Here is an 18,802-nt window from a genome sequence, read left to right as displayed (position 1 = left end):
TTCTCTCAGAGGATATATTTCTAAATTTGGCCAAACCGGTACACAGTCCTTTTCCTATTACTATAAATAGTAAAACTTTGCAATGCAAAAACTGAGTGAGAAAAACCCTTTTCCTAATCTATCTCAGATGCTAGCAGTATCACAACATTACTAGAGGATTATAAGGGAGAAAACTCTTCCTCCAAAATAATACAAATCCATTAAGATTATTTGTATCTTCCAGTAAAAGTAAAAATTTATTTTAAATTAATCCTGAACAGAAATCCTTTATTATGCAATTAGAGTATCTGCACAAGGAGTTAACCATGAACAATTATTCATTAAAAAGTGTAATACATATCGTACACCATGTTATTTTAAAGGGAGGGAGGAAAGGCAAGTTTCTGCTGATTTTGGAATGCCTTATTCTGGTTCATCTCAAATTCTCACAATTATTGGTCTTACAGATGAATCCCATGCCAACTTTTCTTCCTGGTTTTAGGAGTGCAGAGGTCAGCTGAGGGCTAGAGTTTGCATCCCAAATTTTAGCAACTGTGGATGTCTCTAGCTGAGGTTTTTATGAGACAATTTTTAGAAATTTATTTTTGTTCTTATGGTATTGCTACCCGGTAAAAACACACAACTCCTTAAAAATAAAACTCACTGTCTGAACTCCTGCAGCACGTGTGCCTTCTTGCTGAGTGAAAGATCTTGCTTGTGTTGCAATTCCATCAGTACCAAGGAAGTCTTCATTCCTCCTGATAAAAAATACTATTATAATCATCATCATCATAATCATCATGTTAAACTCCTTTCATAGTAAAAGCTTATCTCTGGGAACATATAAAGCACAGCATGCAATTCCTATTTCATTTCCAGTTTTAAATTCAAAAGATTTTCTTTCCTTCCCCCTCTTTAGAAAACAGGAAGCACTAACTTCCAAGGTTTATTACAGAGATCTGAATTTGTAAGTAACAACTATATCAACTTCCTAATGCCAAGTACAACAAAAACAATTTGCTTCATTACTCAAATTATACTACAGAATTCTGCAAAGAATTTCTTCATGTCCTATTGTTTTGGTCTCTTGTAACCACAATTCCTGTTCCCTAAAACATATATCTCATTTTCACTGATCATTTTCCTTTCACATTTTAGAAATACTGGTGTGCTTTTTTCAAAATAGGATGCTTTTAGGTAAGTGTCTACAATTTGGCTCCATTTATCTTTTCCCCACAGAATTTTTTTGACACTGTAGTAGGCCCTGATCAGTTTGGTTTTGATTTAACCCAATATACCTTCCTAAGCTATGCCACCGCCACATAATAATGTGGCTCATTGCCACAATATTATGTCTCCAGGTATAATCAGGTCACAATACAGTATTTACTGTAGCTATATAATCCTCTGTGTTCATGGAACTTCTGCATACTAAAGGTCATGGAAATTACTCCTGATGGCTGAAACTCACAGCTTCTTTTTAAGTCTTACCAGGTAAAACTTACAGTTTCTTTTGTAACTGTGACTCTCATGAGCCTATGTAGTAGTTTTTCACTACTATAATAGTAGTTTTTCACTATCATAGTTTCATATCACTACCTTTTCAAGTAAACTTCCACACTGTCTGCCCACTCCAGAACACATTGAAACTTCTCTTCATTCAGGACTTTGTGCAAAAGTTGAACAAAGAACTCAAGGAAACGTGATTGCCCTCTGAATTTAAGCACTGCAATAAATTAATAAATAACACAGGTGTTTATGCTGTAACGATTCTGAATTAAGCTACAATTACAGCTATGTATGCCTCAAAGCACTTATTCATGTCATGCTGCATAGTCACAGAGACATTAAAACCAGGGATACACAATGGCAGTTGCTCAATGCTTCTTGTGATTGGGCATCCAGAATCACAATTTCACTCTATTTAATACAATTCTACAATTACAAACATTCTAGAGACAGAGATTCCTGTGAATTCCTCTTCCAGTAAAATAATTTAATGTGGAAATTGGGTATCTCAATTTAAAGAGAACATTCCATACAAACAGAAACTTTGAAAACTTGGCACAATTTTTTTTTTAAATTTACTTGTTTCTAAGGTTATTAGAAAATAAGCATTATTCAATTTAAAATATTAATATTTTATATACTTAGCATCAACACCCCAAACTATTGGTTACATTCATTTCTAAACGTGTTTATATTGAGAACTTTTTATAAGCTATGTTTCAATTGATTTTTTATATTTGAGAACCAAATGAAGATAACATTTCCAAGAGCTTATTCCAAGCAAGAACGAGATTGCTTTACTGGCAACTTTCTGAAGTAAAGAAGCTTTACAATTAATATAAACATCAATTATCCCTACCTTCTCGATAAGCACGCTCTGATGTCCAACATGAAATTACAGGGTAGAGGAACAAAGGAGATTCCTGTCCTGTAAGCTGTGTTCCAGGACCTACATCAAAAACCAAATAAAATCCATTGTGAAAAGCAGCGAGAATATACAACAGAAACTCCACCTGGAACTGTAACTAACAATTAAAAAAATCCTTCTCTAGCACAGCGATTGCTTTTAAATCTCTGTCATCCAGAGAGCAATTCAAATGCTTGCTCTTTTCTTCTAATGTAAGTAGCTGTACAACTTAAATAAGAGCTTACAGATGTGACTGATGAACTTCCAGCTAGTAGACTAATAAGGAGGATGTCTGGAGTTCATCAAAGGTCTAACAAAGATCCATGTAAATCATATGTGGAGGTGAATGTGCAGAAAGAACATGTCAAAAAATGTGTTTAAGGTTATACAGAAAGAACTGATCACATGATACTGCTATTGACTAATGCTTGCATTCATATTCTGCATATGGATAATGTAAGTAGGTAGAGAATTTTTTTTTTCTTAACCTAAATGTTTACATACAGATATGTATATAAATGGATTTCTATTCCATAAATCATATATTTTATATAGATACAGGTGTAAATAATATATAGAATACACAGATGTAAATAGAATATAGAATATATAGGACAATAACTTGGATTCAAGCTTCTGGCAGTTAAACAAAAGTGCATTACCAACTGATGAGCACCAAAACCATGTTACATGTGCTACTTGTTATTTTTCCTTAATAAAGAAACACAACCTACAAATTTTGTGCTTAGACAAGTCCTGAGGTTGAAAAACATCAATGCAGCAAAACCCTGAAAAAAGCCAGATTAAAAATGCACTCTGGAATCACTTGTAATAGTGGATCAATAGCTACAACCTCTAGTGAGAGCAGTCAGTTTAGGTCTGTTGAATGTAAATAATGTCCAATTAAATAGACAGCAGGAAAAGCAGACTTCTTAAATTTTTCTTTTTAGGACACCCTTTCTTAGTATTATCTCCCATTTGACAAGTTCAAAAATATGTTGCTCCAAACAAGCATTTTCACAAAGAAAAATATGTCCCAAAAATGTTTAAATGGGAAAATATTTGAAATTTCAGAATTTAAATTGTACTGTGTGTGAAATACTTTGTTTTACTCTTCTTTGGAAGAAGCAGATTCAGCTCTTTTCCATTTTTCTTGTAGACTATCATCAATGGAATGCTAAGTGTTGATTCAATTATAAGGATTTCCTATGACAAGGCTTTTTCAAAACCATTTTTAACAGCATGCCCTACAGGTGTGCACATTGCCCTAAACCATTCACAGATATTCCTAAGGACAGCTGCAAGTTTTGCATGGCCTCACCAAAACGCTTTTTCTCAATTTGTATCCTGAAACTTATTGACAAATAGGCTAGTTCAACAACAGAGCAGACTTTAACAACCAATTATTTGCCAGCTACTGAAAATGTGGGTTTTTTTCTAACTGATCAGTCCATTAATTTAACTTTTTATTAAGTAATCAATGTGATTTTCAATTAACTTACAGAATTCTTTCATTATGTAACTTGTTCTGCAGGAATGTAGGCATCAATGTGAGCAAAAAATGAAGGATTAATGCACAGATTAATGGATTTTTTCCATCACCCCTTATCCTGTTTTTTACAAGAATGCTTTCTCTTCTGAACAAATGCATATACAGACATGATGGATGATAACCAGCACTTGAGTGGTGTGGTCTTGCAGCAAAGGCCAGTTGCATACTGGGCTACTCTACAAACAGCATGGCCAGCAGGTCAGGGGACATGACTATTCTCCTCTATTCAGCACTCGTGAGACCACATCTAGATTACTGTGTTTGGGTTTGGACACTGTAATACAAGACACTGACATAGTGGAGTAAGTCAAGTGAAGGCCAGCCAAGATGATAAGGAGCTATAGTGCATGACAAAGCAAGAAGAGGCTGAGGAAACTGGGTTTATTCAGTCTTGGGAAGAGAAGGCTAAGAGGAATCTACACCTATCTAATAGGAGGAGTATGGAATGCAGAGGCAGACTGTGCTCACTGACAGCACAACAGCCAATAGAAACAAGCTGGCAATCAGAAAATTCCAAACACATATAAAGAAAAGCTCTCTAACCATAAGGGTGGTCAGCTGTTGGAACAGGTTGCCCTTAAAGGTTGCAAAATCTCTTTCTTCAGAAAGATTCAAAACTTGACCAGATAAGCCTCAGAGCAACCTGATCTAATTGTACGTGTTTGAGAAGGGGGTTGGAATAAATACCTTCCAGAAATGCCTTCCAACCAATACTATTCTACAATTCTACCCAGGCTCCAAGGAGTACAAGATGTCACATAAATATAATGGGAAAAATTCAGTAGTGTCTCTGAGTTTAAGTTCTAAGCAAATTTTCTTTATAATTCTTACTTGTTAGTTCTTCTAACTTTGGCAGAATTATTAGCCAGAAAATTCTTGTGCTTGATCCAGACTCTAAGATATTTTAGAATTCATATATTCATTCCTGAGTTAAAAGGTAGTTAAATACTAGTATGCATGCAATTCCTTCATAAAAAGGACAATTTGTCTTAACTTTCTTCAGGGAGAGTTTTTGCCACTAAAATTTCCTGCAGTGGCCATTACTACTAGCATTGGCAGGGTATTAAGACAAGCTATAAATGGACAGTGGTCTTTGCCACTGCATTTCTGATTTAAGAAGATAAAGCAAGCGTAAATAACATGGAATTAAATTGAAATAGATTGGGAGAACATATATATTTGCAGAATTGTACACAAATGAATATTCCTCTGAAAGAAGAAATGAGTGTTCCACTGGAAATGACAAAAAATATGAATACAGACACATCACTACCAGGTGATCACTACCAAGATCATTATTGCTTTGGCTGATTCATCATGGAAGATATAAGAAATAAAAGTACTTCTTCAGTAAATGTATTTTTACAAATAAACCATAGAAAACTCTATAGAAAATGGTAAGAACTGTTTCAACAGTACACCTACCTGGTTCTGTCAGTTTGAGGAGACTTGTTTCAAGAGTACTCAGATTTTCTGTTGCTTTTGCCACTGCAGCTAAATGGGATGACCTTGAGGAACACTTCTGAAATATTGAATACTTTGTTACAAAAATTTAGCTTTAACTTAACTAAAACCAGCATCTCAATGGTGGAATTTAGCTTAGATCCCAAGTCTTCTAAATCTGTATCTTATCATTTCATCTATATTGTATTATTTTTCTTTTCTGATGAAATAAAAACTATGTTCCCGATTTTTTTAGCACAGCATATTTTGTCAAGCACGGGGACTTCCCATCTCTGGAGGTGTTCAAGACCGGGCTGGATGGGGTGCTGAGCAACCTGGTCTAGTGGAAGGTGTCCCTGCCCGAGGCTGGGGGTTGGGGCTAGATGATCTTTAAGGTCCCTTCTAACCCAAACTACTCTATGATTCTAGAACAAAAAAAAAATTAATAAATCTAGTCTTCAAAATAATAGAATACAGAATTTAGAGAAAAGTGAAAACCAGAGGAACTACTTTTACCTCTTTGCCAGTGTGTGTTTCTTTAGTTTTCACATCTCCTGACAGGCCGAGTGAAACTGTTGGCGAGATCAACAATTTTTTCCCATAGTTAATGATAATTACAGCAAGTTCATACTCTTTCCATGAATGTAGTACCTATTAAAGAATCATCTGTTATATATTTTTTGGTTTACATAACATGCAATATTTCATTACTGTCAAAATGCATGAATATTATAAATATAAATTAATTACTCAATATGCAAGTTTCTTTTAATAAAAAAAACCCCAGGACTGTAGACATGTAAAATAATTGGAATTGCAGATACGTTATCTATGTCTTCTATTTCTGCTTAGCCTGTCCCTCAGAGAATAGAAAGATTTACCCAGAAGTATCTATTGCTGTGATTGACACTCTCCCTGTTCTCAGGCAGTACTGCTATCAAAGAATATAAAGGGTAACTAAATGATCCTCATTTACCTCTCTGGTATCAAGTGCACATTTTAAAATCCCATCTGTATTAGTGAAAGGAGTAGTGAAATTTATTTTTAAACTATGAAATTTATAAATTAACAGTGTAGCGAATGTTTTTAGATGGCTTTATCTTCTTTAGATAGAGCTCTAAAGGCCCAAGTGCTTCTACTATGTGCAAGCTAACTTCACATTAGGATCTTTGCCTTTGTGATCCTAAGTGTATAGATTACCTTAGGATAAATACAGTACATGACCTGACTGTAAGTCAAAAGAAAACCATATACGATGCTTTAATGAGAAGCATTTGCAATTCACTCATTCTCTTTGCTATTCTGTATGCTACCCTGCTGAAATGCTATCTCTAAGGAAAAAAAATCAGCAATATAAGCCGTAGTCATTTAGCTGAGGAATCCAACAACAAACACTTAATCAAGGTTTCTAATAGGTTTTATTGGCCCTAACAGCATTCAGCAGGGGCCTATGCATGTGGGGCCAGGAGCTTCCTCTCAGCTCAAGTCTAAGACCACACTCCCTGCTGGTTCCTATACGGCAGGAATGCTGGTCTCCAGCTCAGTCCAAGCCATGCCTGGGTGTGACAACGGATCCACTAGACTGGGCACCTGGCCCATGGACCAACTTCTGAGCTTGACCTCAGACTATTCCCAGCCTATATGATGGACCAGCCTGCTGGGCTCTGTCTGACCCTAGCCACTTCACCAGGCCTTATCCTGACCTGTGGACTGACTTCCCAGCTTCAAATGTGACCTGCCTCGTCACCACAAACTTACCTGATAATCTGGATGCCTGGTTGAACCTCACTACAAGGTGTTGCTCTGCCAGCAATGGCATTGTCCTTGGCTTCTGGCCTCACAGCCATGCTGGCCTTGCAGAGCATTTTCAGGGTTATTTGATACTGATCTGCTCTTGTGAGGTGAGCATGGAGACTGAGCTCCTATAGAGACCAAACTGAGGAATCACCAACACAGGGGGAACCAACCGTTAGCCCCAGTTCAGCTTCAGTATGAGCTCTTAGCTGAGGTGTACTCAAAGCTAGAGGAAAGCTGACTTTTTCAGTATCACATGTTTATGATAGCAAATAATTTAAGTGCAGCATGTCTCTAAATCCAAGGAAAAAAATCCAGTACCATGTTTCTCCTTATCTCACTAAATAGATTGAGTATCTGAATCATAAATGTCATCTACAGATATATATTATGGTTGAAAGTCAAGGTGTTCTATTTCTGCCAGCATGCAATACTAAACAGTATAAGGTCTCTTGTATCTAATTAGCAACAAAAACAGATACGTTAATCTGATTAAAACTACAAATATGGCTTATTTGCAACAAATAAACTTTTAAACTTATATATTACGTGCATATCTTATTGGAAATAGTACTACCTTAAATGTAAAAATACTCACAATGACATAAAATATGGACCTAATGACATGGACTAATAGTTATAGACTATTTTCTGAATAAATAAATATTAAAAAGTCAAAATGTCATTGTTATATAAAATGCACTGATTCAAAGATACTAATAAATATTTGTATGCCTTTACTATTTAAGATTGCTAGTTCTCTAAGATATTCTGAGGGCCAGCTTACTAAATCTTTTTTTTTTCTCTAAATGACAAGAGCTATATCTCAAATTAAGCTGTAAGCACAACAATACACACCATACCTTTGCTGTATGATATGAAATACAAGCTATCATATGCTGAATACTCTCATAACATCCTTCCTGTCTCCTTTGCAAAGTAGCACTTGGAATTTCTTGGAGAACAGCCAAGCATTTAATGAGGATCTGTAAATACAAGGGTTAAAACAAAGTTTGGAGTCTGGAGCATACTTACAAGCTTGTACCTCTGTACAGCCTATTGTATTTGATGGTGAACTTCAAAAATACTTTGAAATCTAATGAATAGGATTTTTAAAAATGCCAGTAAAAAAATTTCTGTTTAATTTGACAGTGTCAAGATTTCAACCACAGCTCTTTGGAATAAATGACATGTTCACATAAAATCCCAGATATTAAATTATAGATACATGATGGATATTTTTGCTGATTTAACTAACATGAAATCCAAGAATGTTTAATTCAGCAAGATTACATAATCCTACTGGAGGACTGCTTAAAAATATATTGAGATGGTCAGAATTTCAAATTAAAGAAAAATATTTCCAGTATGCTGTAAAAATAAAATTCTTCTTTCCCCCATTTTGACTATCAGACATGAAAAGAACATGTGACTAAATTATTTTTCACTTTAATTAAGAAATCTGAAACAGGAGCCATTTCCAGTGGCTAGTTGACCCTGTAGTAGGTCACCACAGCCAACAACACCTTAAGCAAGAAGCTATCCCTGTATTCAAATAGATGATTTTTTTTTTTTTTAAGTCTGTGCCTCACCTGCAGTGCAGTCACCTCATGCTTTCTCACAGAGTGAATACACTCTTACTGCTGCCACCTAAAAAGGCTACCTAATTACAGGGAAAAATTTGCATGTTTCCACTGTATCCGTACTGAATCTATAAAACATATCTGCTTCATAAATGGCAGGGGAGGATTCAGGTACTCTGTTTTCAAGGAGAGAGTGCTTGCTTCTGGAAAGGAGCACATGCCTGAAAACTGAAGACTGCATTATCAAAACACCGAATAGCTTTCTTTTCTTTAAGAAGAAAACAAAACTGGATATGAAGCAAACATTCCAAATTAAAAAAAAAAAACAAAACCACAGAAACACGGGCAAATGCTGCTTTTCTTTTCTCAAAATTGCCATCTGTAAATAACATTCATGTAGAAGTTGTATAGTAGATCCTGCTACAGTTTAAAATACCATCAATCACCCTAAAGAAAGAATCGATACGGCAATTACCTCTCCGTATCTGAGAGCGGAATGTGTGCAGCTTACACCGAACCTACATGCATTGGGGACACATAAAATTATAAAAGGCTTTTCTTTCATCAGCTGTTAAGAAGTCGAAGCCTAGATATTTAGCTCTCCAACTGTCTATTATAAGTTTAATTTGAATCACCATAACTGCAGGACTTGACAGCTGCTTTGTCTTAAAATGCTCTCACCTGAACTACTGGCACTAAAAAAATCTTGTGATAAATCAGTGGGGCGAGGAGGCCGTAACATTGTACAACAGACTGCAGGGAGTAACTTGCATCGTTCAGCCAGTTGCTAAGTTCTATTGCCACAGCCATTCTTTCACATTCTGATAATCTTGCAACCTGTAAAAGCAAAACACATTTTGATTTAAATATGCATTCTGTTGTTTCAAATCATTTGAGAGTGGAAGAAGACAAATGTTATTGCAGTTTAAAAAGCAGGATAAGCAGCAAGTAAGATAAAAGCTTCAAAATGAATTTACATTGACACCTGTTAGAAGTATATTAAAAAACACATTATTCCTGATTCTAAAAGAAATGATTGCTCTTGATCTAAGTGTGCCCTCTGAGTTTGCCCATAAAACTTACAAATTGAGTCTGATTAATAACCTCAAACTATGTGGAGTGGAAATTTCACATGCCAGCCTCTCAGAGTAGGTAAGGGAAGGATAATTCCTTCCTTTCCCTTCAAGTTATCTGTTGCAGTCCTGGCTAGTGCAAGTTAATCCAGTAAAGTCACTGAGTAATCAACTGCTCACATTTTTTACAAGTACTTCAGCAAAGAAAGGAATAGAATAGGAATGCAATAATACCAGAGGCAAAGCTTGACTACCCAAATAAAAGAGAAAGAGGCTTTTTTTTCTTTAACATGCCATTATACTATAAAAACGTCTGAAATAAAGTATTAGTATATTAAAACCATAAAACCCTGTTAGAAGTCAAATCTTAATTAAAGTACATGTATTTAATAGCATAAATATTTAAAATTAAAAATTTGAGTACATCTTAGTAGGCTAAAAATAACAATTATTATACTTCTTTCTTAAATTATAGTCTACCACCACTGAAGTCAAGAAAAATCCTTCCTCAGTAGGAATGGACTTTGGATTAGGCAAGAACTGATTCAGGAACCATCATTCCAGCGGGATGTAAACAATCAACAGCTTCTGATACACTTCAGAAAGAAAACCCACAGATAATGGAGAATTCTGGAAACAGGACTAGTTGATTGCAACATCTATCTTGCAATGATGAAATAAGGCTGATGAAAAAGTAAAATCAAATCCAGTATATTATTTTAAATCACACATACTTGCTCCTTATAAAATATCTCATTGGAACAGATGGAATCACAGAAGAGTGTTCCTTCCATGATATTAATGTCAGAGACAGCAAATATATTCCTCAAAAAGAGGTGCAAGGTAATAGGAGAAGTCTGAGATACAGCTTCAAAACTTAACCTACAAAATACAAAAGCAAAAGAACAGTAAAAGCATGTTCATTATTATTCAGATCTTGCATGCCTGAAACTGCATTATAATAAAATAAAGTTTTTAGTTTTAAAATTATGGACAAAAAGGATTACTATAGCTTCTTCTGGAAATAAGATTTATATACAAAACTGAAAAAATTGCTTAAAATTTCTAAATTAAAAACATAATAAATAAAAGTAAGATTCCTTTTGAAATTGCTGTCCACATTCTACTAATCTAAGACACCTTTTCCTTGTTTGTATCATCTAATCCAGTGAAACTAATTTTGAACTCTTTGAAAACTTCAGGTGCTACAGCTTATTTATTTTCACTGTCTCCTTTTACGCATTGCTCTTCTGTATTCTGACAATGATACATGCAGTTGTGAAGTCCATTACTAAGTATTACTAACAGACTCCTTTTCAAAACTTATGTCTTGTATTACAAGTCTCAAAAGAATCTCTTTTCTTTTGCCTGCTTTTCTGTCAAGATGTTTTTTGGTCGGTTTTTTCTCTTCCCTGGGGACAGGCGGGCATTTGTACTTGCTGTATTTTTTTTATATTTTTGTTACAGGAAAAATCCTATGATTTTGAAGTACAAGAAATAAATTCCTTCTTCCCCTTGATTGTATTTCCTGAAAGAGACTGAAAATCGAGAAGGAAGATCAAATAGACACATTCACACTCTTGACATTACCAAGATACCACCACCAGGGCTTCTGGCTGGAAACACAGGTTTCCTTTCCTTCAGGCTCCCTCTGCTGTGCCTTTAGCGAGTACAATTTCTTACCTACTCGTCAGTAAAACTGAAACTGCCTGATATTGCAGCTGTGACAATCTTCCATGTTAATTGTAAAGAAAATTTAAAAAAAGAGGCTTGGCTATAACTGTCAGAAAAGCAAAATCCCAAAACTGCGTTGCACAGCTACTTAAAATTTTCTGTCTTCATCTGATTTATCTGAAAATAAACTCATTTCAATGTTATCTCTAGAGCTGGATGTGTTAAAAAAAAACCTGAAAAAACAAATGTAAAAAACAGCACAATGACTGTTCCTGCGGTGTTGCCTAGGCCAGGGATACTCATGAAACAGGATGTGTAGTGATTGTCTGCTGGCATCAATGCAGTCCACAGGTTGTGTGTAAATCCCAAGTGCTGCTATGGCTATGGCATGTAACATCAAGAACCTTGGTGCATTTGTATGCCTAGTATCAGACACGTGGTGGCACTTGAAGGGCAGACAGTGAAGTTGATGATTTTATTCATTATCAATGATGTTAATTCATTATCAAATCATAAATAGCTGACTTACATTTAAAACTAGTTTTCTTACAATATTTCATGTCTATTATTTCATAAAAATTTCTTTTATCTGGGAATAAATTAAGTTTTGATGTATTTCCAAATCTGGAACTATTGAATTTCAGTAAATGCAACCACAAAATTTCTAGCTGGGCTATGAAAAACTTACATAATATTATGATTGAACATCTGAAATTTTTTTATAAAAGAATTAATTTTAAATATCTCTAAAGCCCTTTAGCATCTGCAAAGATTATCGGCACATTATATAGCCACCCCAAAACAAAATTAGCAAGCATTACCTATTTTGGTTGGTGTTCTTGACAAAATTTTCACAGTTTCTGAGATCTATTGCCCCCTTAATTGGAAAGTCAAGAACCCAGTATATATTATACATTTTGCATATGAAAATGCATCACACAAAACAAGTACCCACTTTAGAACGTCTCCCAATTACCTTAAGAAAACAGCCATTATAAAGAATTAGGTGTGTAAATGTTAGCAGTTCCATAAATAACAAAAATCCTCTGCTAATTATAAACCACTATATTTTTATAACAAATTTCACAACATTTTTTTCAGAACGTTTTTGATATCACAATCCTGAACAAAATTCCACAACTTGGAACTCTTCTAAATAAAATGTGCACATCTATAATTAGAAAATAATTATAGATAATTAATTATTATTTTAATTGTGTTTCACCAATTACCTTTTTTCAGATATAGTCAAATTACTACTTGCAGAAATAACAGCTTCATTGGGAGGCAGTGGAGAAAAATTTGAAACAAAATAATCCCACACTGGTGAAAATGCTGCTCTGGCCAATCTAAAGTTGCCAGTCTGATAGGCTACCTACAAAACAAACAGTGAGTTGACACGTTCATCAAATAACCAAGCCAGATATAATTATAGGATAAAGAAGTTTTCAAAACTCCCCACAACATGTAAATTTACAATTTCTCTTAAGAGTATTCTGACATATTTGAATAAAATAGATGTAGCAACAATTGGATTCTACTAATATTAGTGTGGTTCAGATTTAGCATCAGAGAAAGCAGGGGATTTCCTTGACTGTTGACCAATGCTCTAACAGCCCTGTGTGGAATATTGTGCTGCATTTTTTGAAGGCATATAAATTCCTCTAGGTTCATTTTACTTTTGCTAATACTGCAGAAGGCACTCCTGCTCTGAATAATGGGATGTAAACTAAGCCAACAAGTAGGCATAAATTCGTGCAGATACATCTTACACTGGAATATTTTAGGAAAGCTTCTAACTGTTCCCCATGATCTATCTATAGGGCTAGACAATTTCACTTTTCTCTGTGTCTCAATCTGTTTTAAACATCCTTTAGTAAGAACACAAAAAATTATGATGAAGATCTGACAATCTTTGTGGTCTTTCACAAGGTATTACAAAACTAATACCTGTTAAGTTCAATAATACTTTTAATTCTATAATGACTAGTAAGATGATTTCTAGTACTTGGTCTCAATCACAAAAATGAAAAAGAAAAAAATTACAAAAAAAAGAAGAAAGAAGTTAAATGCAGACTGAAAAAACAGAGATGGGTAAGAAAACTAGCTGAGAGAGTCCCTTCCACTAAACCTGACATTTCCGAATTAAGAATCAATTTATGTAGATACCCTATTTTTTATGTTAAAATTATGATTTGTGCTTATCAAGCTTTTGGCAAGAAGGTCTCAAGTTGTTACCAGATGCAGTTTTAGAACAACCACTGAAAACAAGTAATTACAGCCAAATTAAAGTAGGTGTTCATTATTATCCTCTAACCCTACCTGAGTTAGATATGCTCGAACAGTAGTAGCAGAAAGGGGTGGATAAGCAAGAATTGGCTTAGTCATTTGCCCAACGGCATCACCAATAAGTTTTCCATCTGAAGAATATGCTGCGACGGCAAATACGTATTTCTCATTGGCATCTAAGCCTTGTACTTCCAAGAGGGTTTTCCCATCTGCTGGTATCTACCAACAAAAATATTTTTCTAGTTACACCCACTGTACCTATCTAAAACAAATCTCAAATTATAAACTTTTATTTCTAAACAACTATTTAATGGTCTTGGATACAATCAAAGAACAATCTAGGTTAACAGTGTACTAGATTCTTGTATTAAATTCTTGAAAACTATGAGAAAACAGTGAAAAAAAGCATCCATTTTCTCTGGACTGCTAATGGATATACAGGGCACATAACCTAAGAGAACTGTTAAGTACCAGGACCTGACATTTTTCTAAGAGACTTGTGTCCATTTGAACATTCCCACAGCGATTGTTCAAGCTTGCAGTCATTGAGCTGATACATTCTGGCCTTGAGCCGTGTTTCCAGAGAAAGACCATACTGCTCTCCTTCATCCCACCTTCTTGTACTAGATATGGGCAAAGATATCTCTGGTCCTTTCAGCACTATTAACAGCACTTTGGAGTTTGTGAAGCAAACAACATACTTTCAAGATCTTCATTTTTCCTTCAAGTAATTGTGTACCTACACTTTAACATCATGGCTCACTCCTAAGAGGATTTTCCACCTTCCTCTCTGTAACCAAGACAACCTACACAAGGAAGATTTGAAGACTTCAAGGGTCTTGAAAAAAGAAACAAGTCCCAGTGATGGAAGGATAACATGAGACTCGAGATCATAACACAGCATCAACACAATGCTCTTATTCAAACACAGTCTGGCCTTCATAAGGAGACCTCTGAACAACAGAAATCCCTTCAGATGCTGGGGCTGAACCAGCAGACCAGAAGTAAGTGTACAACAGTCTGCAACATCCTTTTATGATAAGTTGATAGATCATTCAATCCCCAAGAATTCTAAATTTTTTTCTTGGAGTCAGCAGATAGAGAATTTGTCTGCAGATCAGTATTTTGCAAATGCAGATCCTAAAGCAAAGAGCAGTTCCATTCCAGAGGCATATGGTTAACCTCAGGTCTGTATGTCTCCAGTGCCTGTCAGAGCTAAGACGGTCAGTGGCTTGGATGGACTGCAGCAAATTCAGAGAAAAAAAAAATCTGGCAGTGGGGTAAAAGTCACCTGTCAAACCCTTAATTCACCAAGTACAGGATGGTATACTGAAACTAGCTCACAGAACATCACAGGATTGCTTGATTTTCTGGATTTGATGATCAGAGTATCAATAATAACATCAAAGTCTCTACTGCCAGTACCTTCTCTTTTCATACACTTTCCTTTAAGGGGAGGAGCCAGGGGAACATGTGCAAAGGGGAAGATTCCCTCTCCATCACCAAAGACAAGTCTATCTGTGTTAGTACAGGGCTTGCTTACAAAGCCAGGAAAGCTTGCAACATCAGGCAAAAAAGGTTAAGATCATTCTTCTGTCACAAAGCACAACAGAGACCTGCCCTGCAAAGAACAGAGCTCCTCATGCAGATTTCCAGGTATAAATATGATCACTGAGTTGATCAATGAGGTGTTAGACTACAGAAAAGTCTGCTGAAGAGGACATGCTGAAACTTTCTTGCTCCTTTCTTAAATCAAAATGCCCAGTATTTGGATGATTCATTGCTGTCATTCAGCAGGACAATGCAGTAGCAGGCATAAGTGAATGAAAACCAGAACCTTCTCAGTCTGTGCAGAAACATCAGAATGTGATCCAAAGGAAAAAATAAAACCTACCTAAAAATTCAAAACCGAACCAAACCAATCAACCAAACAAAAAAAAAAATCAAAAAATTAAACGTCAAATTTTAATGAATAAATAACGTAAGAGTACCAACACAGTCAACATGCTCAGTCATCAGTAATTAAAGATGTGTGGGATGATTCACCACATTGTTAGAAGCTTAGCAGGACGAGGAGCCCAGGCCCCCAGCGGGGGGAGAGAGTGAAACAAACCAGCCAATATGGTTGATAGAGCAAACTCCGCAAAACTCCGATTTATTAGCAGTCCAAAGGCACTTATATAGTATACCAGCTTGTTAACTCCTAAGTGGCTTAAAGCTTATCAAAACACATTTCTATTTCTACATAATTGGACTTACATTGGCAAGCTTCCATAAAGGAGTCAGTGTCTATCTCCCTCGTTCACTCCCAAATAGTACAGCTGGACCATCTCAAGACTCCCTCTTTTTTCCCAGCTCTGCTTGTTATCCTTCACACAGATACTTTCCCATGGAAAGTTTTCTCACACACAAGCCTAAAGCTTCCAGGCCTATTGCTTGCACAGTTCTTTTATTGATCCCAATAATTCTATTTCCCAACACCACATGTTCACAACATGAAAGGGAAAGAGCATGAACTTAGAAATAAACTGTGTCTGAATGTGAAGGTTATTGAAAGAGTTATATTATCATGCTGCCAGAATTAAGTAAGGCAATGTCTTGTTTAGAAGAAATAGCTGATAGAAATTACACAATTAAGAAGAAAATGAATAATAATCTGTTTATAATTTCTCTTTTTTTGAATTCCTGGAAAGAGTAGTGTCTGGAGCACACTCTAAAAATATTTCATATGCTTTCTTTCACTTTTGCATTTCTTAGATATCACCCAAAAAAACATAGTTATAACAAGAGACAGATTTTTTTAACTTGAAGCTATTGAGTAATTTAATTTATTATTCAAAAAGATTCCTAGAAGTTTTCTGGTGTAAAGATAGAAGATTTTGTCAAAGGCTTAGCCAGCTACATTATTTATAAAAATATGTCAGATAGAAAGATTTAGAGAGCTGGGTTTTTTTAGAGGAAGAGAGAATTACCTAAACAAGTTTTACCTCTGTCTTACCTCTTCTCCTGAATTTTGAAGTTTATTGCTATTTAACCTTACTTTTGTATTACTTCCTCCTGCTACAGAGCCCAAAATACAGTACCATGAAACCTTTGAAGAAAATGAGAACAAAATTAGTTGACGCACAGTATTATTTCCAAGTTTTGCCTAATGTAGAATGTAAAAATTTTGTGAAAACAGTCTCTGCAAAAAAACTCAGATTAGTTATAAAAAAGCCTAGTCTAACTGCACTAAAATTATCAATTAATTTATTTAGCTGGAGAACTAGATATACTACAGCAGCAATAAAACCAGATGATTCTCCATTATCCTAACCCCACCTTGAGTTACCTATTCCTCAAAGCTATCCCAAAGCACAAACTCTATAGGTCATAGATTTAAAGTCATCTAGATCCATTATTTGATCCTTGCAATAGTATTCTTCTAAAGGTGGCATCAGGTTCTGATTCAGCAAACTACTTGAGGACAGATCCTTAAAATCAGGCAAAAGAAATGCAGGTATGACATCCCTTCCTTCTGTTGTGTCAACTGCAGAGCTCAGCTTCCTGTCATCAGCCCTGCTGAGGCTGCACTCCATCTCACTGTCTGTGTCATCAATGAAGGTATTGAAGAGCACCAGTCCTAAGACTGAGCTCTGAGGGACCCCACTCATCACCATTCACTACCTGGACATAGAACCATGGACTACAACTCTGGCTGTGTCCATCCAGCCAATTCCTTACCCACAGAATGGCTATTCATCCATCAAATCCATGTCTCTTCAATCTGGGGATCAGGATGTCATGTAGGACCATATCAAAGGCCTTACAGAAGTCTAAATGATTACATTTGTTGGTGCTCCCCTGTTGACTGTTTTTCACGAAGTGTTATTGAAATTGAGGAGATTATTTTCAGCAAATGAGCCTTAAGATCTGAAAACATCAGATTTCTTCCTAGTACAAGAACCATATATGTCTAATTAAATCCTAGGCATAAATTTATCCTAAGAAAATAACTAAATCCTAAGTATTCAGTTAATAACTTCTACATAAAAAAAAAAAACCCTCTCTGTCTGCTCAATAGCTATGTGTAATTTCAGAAAAAAATTCTTCTAGACTAGCTGGGCTCAAATTAAAAGAATAATAATCATATTTCGCCATCTAGCGGCCCAAAATGCTGCATTCACTCTTAAAATGAATCAAACAAAATGTATCAAAGAAATGAAGTTTGAACACTTACCAAAACAAAACCACCAAATTTTAAAGATTTTTTTTTATTTTATTTTATATTCAGTCAGGATAAAAAGAATAAAATTTTCCCTACTTAATTTATTTGAAATTCACTAAAAAACTGCAATAAAACTGCTGGTTCTGAAACAACTGTTCACACAAACATTCTTAGCTCTATTAATAAGATTTGAGTTTCTACCATGTTTATACACAAGATTATTTTGAAGAAGCTTGCAAAATACAGAAGCTTCTCTCTCAAGAAAGCTGCAGCTAGTGTAATTTTCATACTTCAGCCTACTTGAATCCTTTCTGGACAAGGGAAAGAGAATAAGGCAATTTGAAACAGTCAGAATGGATTTACCAAGGGCAAATGAGGGCTGAACACCATGACTGGCCTCTGTGATAAAATTACTTGATTAGCAGAGGAAGGGAGAGGAGTAGATGCCATTTACTTTACACAGTAGTGCATGGTAGGAGGAGGACAAGCCATAGACCTAAATTGAAGCAAGGGACATTCCAACTGTACATAACAAAAAAAGGTTTCCTAGGAACATGTTGCCCTGTTGGAACAGTTTCCAGAGAAGCTGTCTCCATTCTTGGAAGTTTTCAGAACTGACTGCATAAAGCTCTGAGCAAACTCATCTAATCTCGTAGTCGAGCCTACTTCGAGCAGAAGGTTGGACAAGAGACCTCTTCTAATATCCTCTATGATCCACACAGTTCTGTGACTCTACAAGTTCAACAGAAAGTGGATTATTTCCACCTGAACTATGTCACTTCAACATTCCTT

General features: G+C 35.5%; 1 protein-coding gene across 1 annotated transcript in view; it reads right to left on the bottom strand.

Moving 5' to 3' along the window:
- The window catches only part of CFAP54 (cilia and flagella associated protein 54), a 102,878-nt gene that overhangs the window by 51,493 nt on the left and 32,583 nt on the right, over positions 1 to 18,802 (bottom strand). Inside the window, exons 22-32 of the mRNA XM_069003915.1 lie at positions 16,802 to 16,894; positions 13,837 to 14,022; positions 12,747 to 12,889; positions 10,575 to 10,722; positions 9,449 to 9,604; positions 8,048 to 8,170; positions 5,907 to 6,041; positions 5,373 to 5,469; positions 2,348 to 2,437; positions 1,579 to 1,705; positions 644 to 737 (exon numbers count right to left, since the gene is read on the bottom strand). Of these exons, the coding sequence (XP_068860016.1) occupies positions 644 to 737; positions 1,579 to 1,705; positions 2,348 to 2,437; positions 5,373 to 5,469; positions 5,907 to 6,041; positions 8,048 to 8,170; positions 9,449 to 9,604; positions 10,575 to 10,722; positions 12,747 to 12,889; positions 13,837 to 14,022; positions 16,802 to 16,894 (1,392 nt within the window). The remainder of the gene's footprint in view (positions 1 to 643; positions 738 to 1,578; positions 1,706 to 2,347; positions 2,438 to 5,372; positions 5,470 to 5,906; positions 6,042 to 8,047; positions 8,171 to 9,448; positions 9,605 to 10,574; positions 10,723 to 12,746; positions 12,890 to 13,836; positions 14,023 to 16,801; positions 16,895 to 18,802) is intronic.

This window comes from Aphelocoma coerulescens, chromosome 1A (assembly GCF_041296385.1).
Source record: "Aphelocoma coerulescens isolate FSJ_1873_10779 chromosome 1A, UR_Acoe_1.0, whole genome shotgun sequence".
NCBI classification, from domain to species: Eukaryota; Metazoa; Chordata; class Aves; order Passeriformes; family Corvidae; genus Aphelocoma; species Aphelocoma coerulescens.
This window is presented reverse-complemented; position numbering and strand designations above follow the sequence as displayed.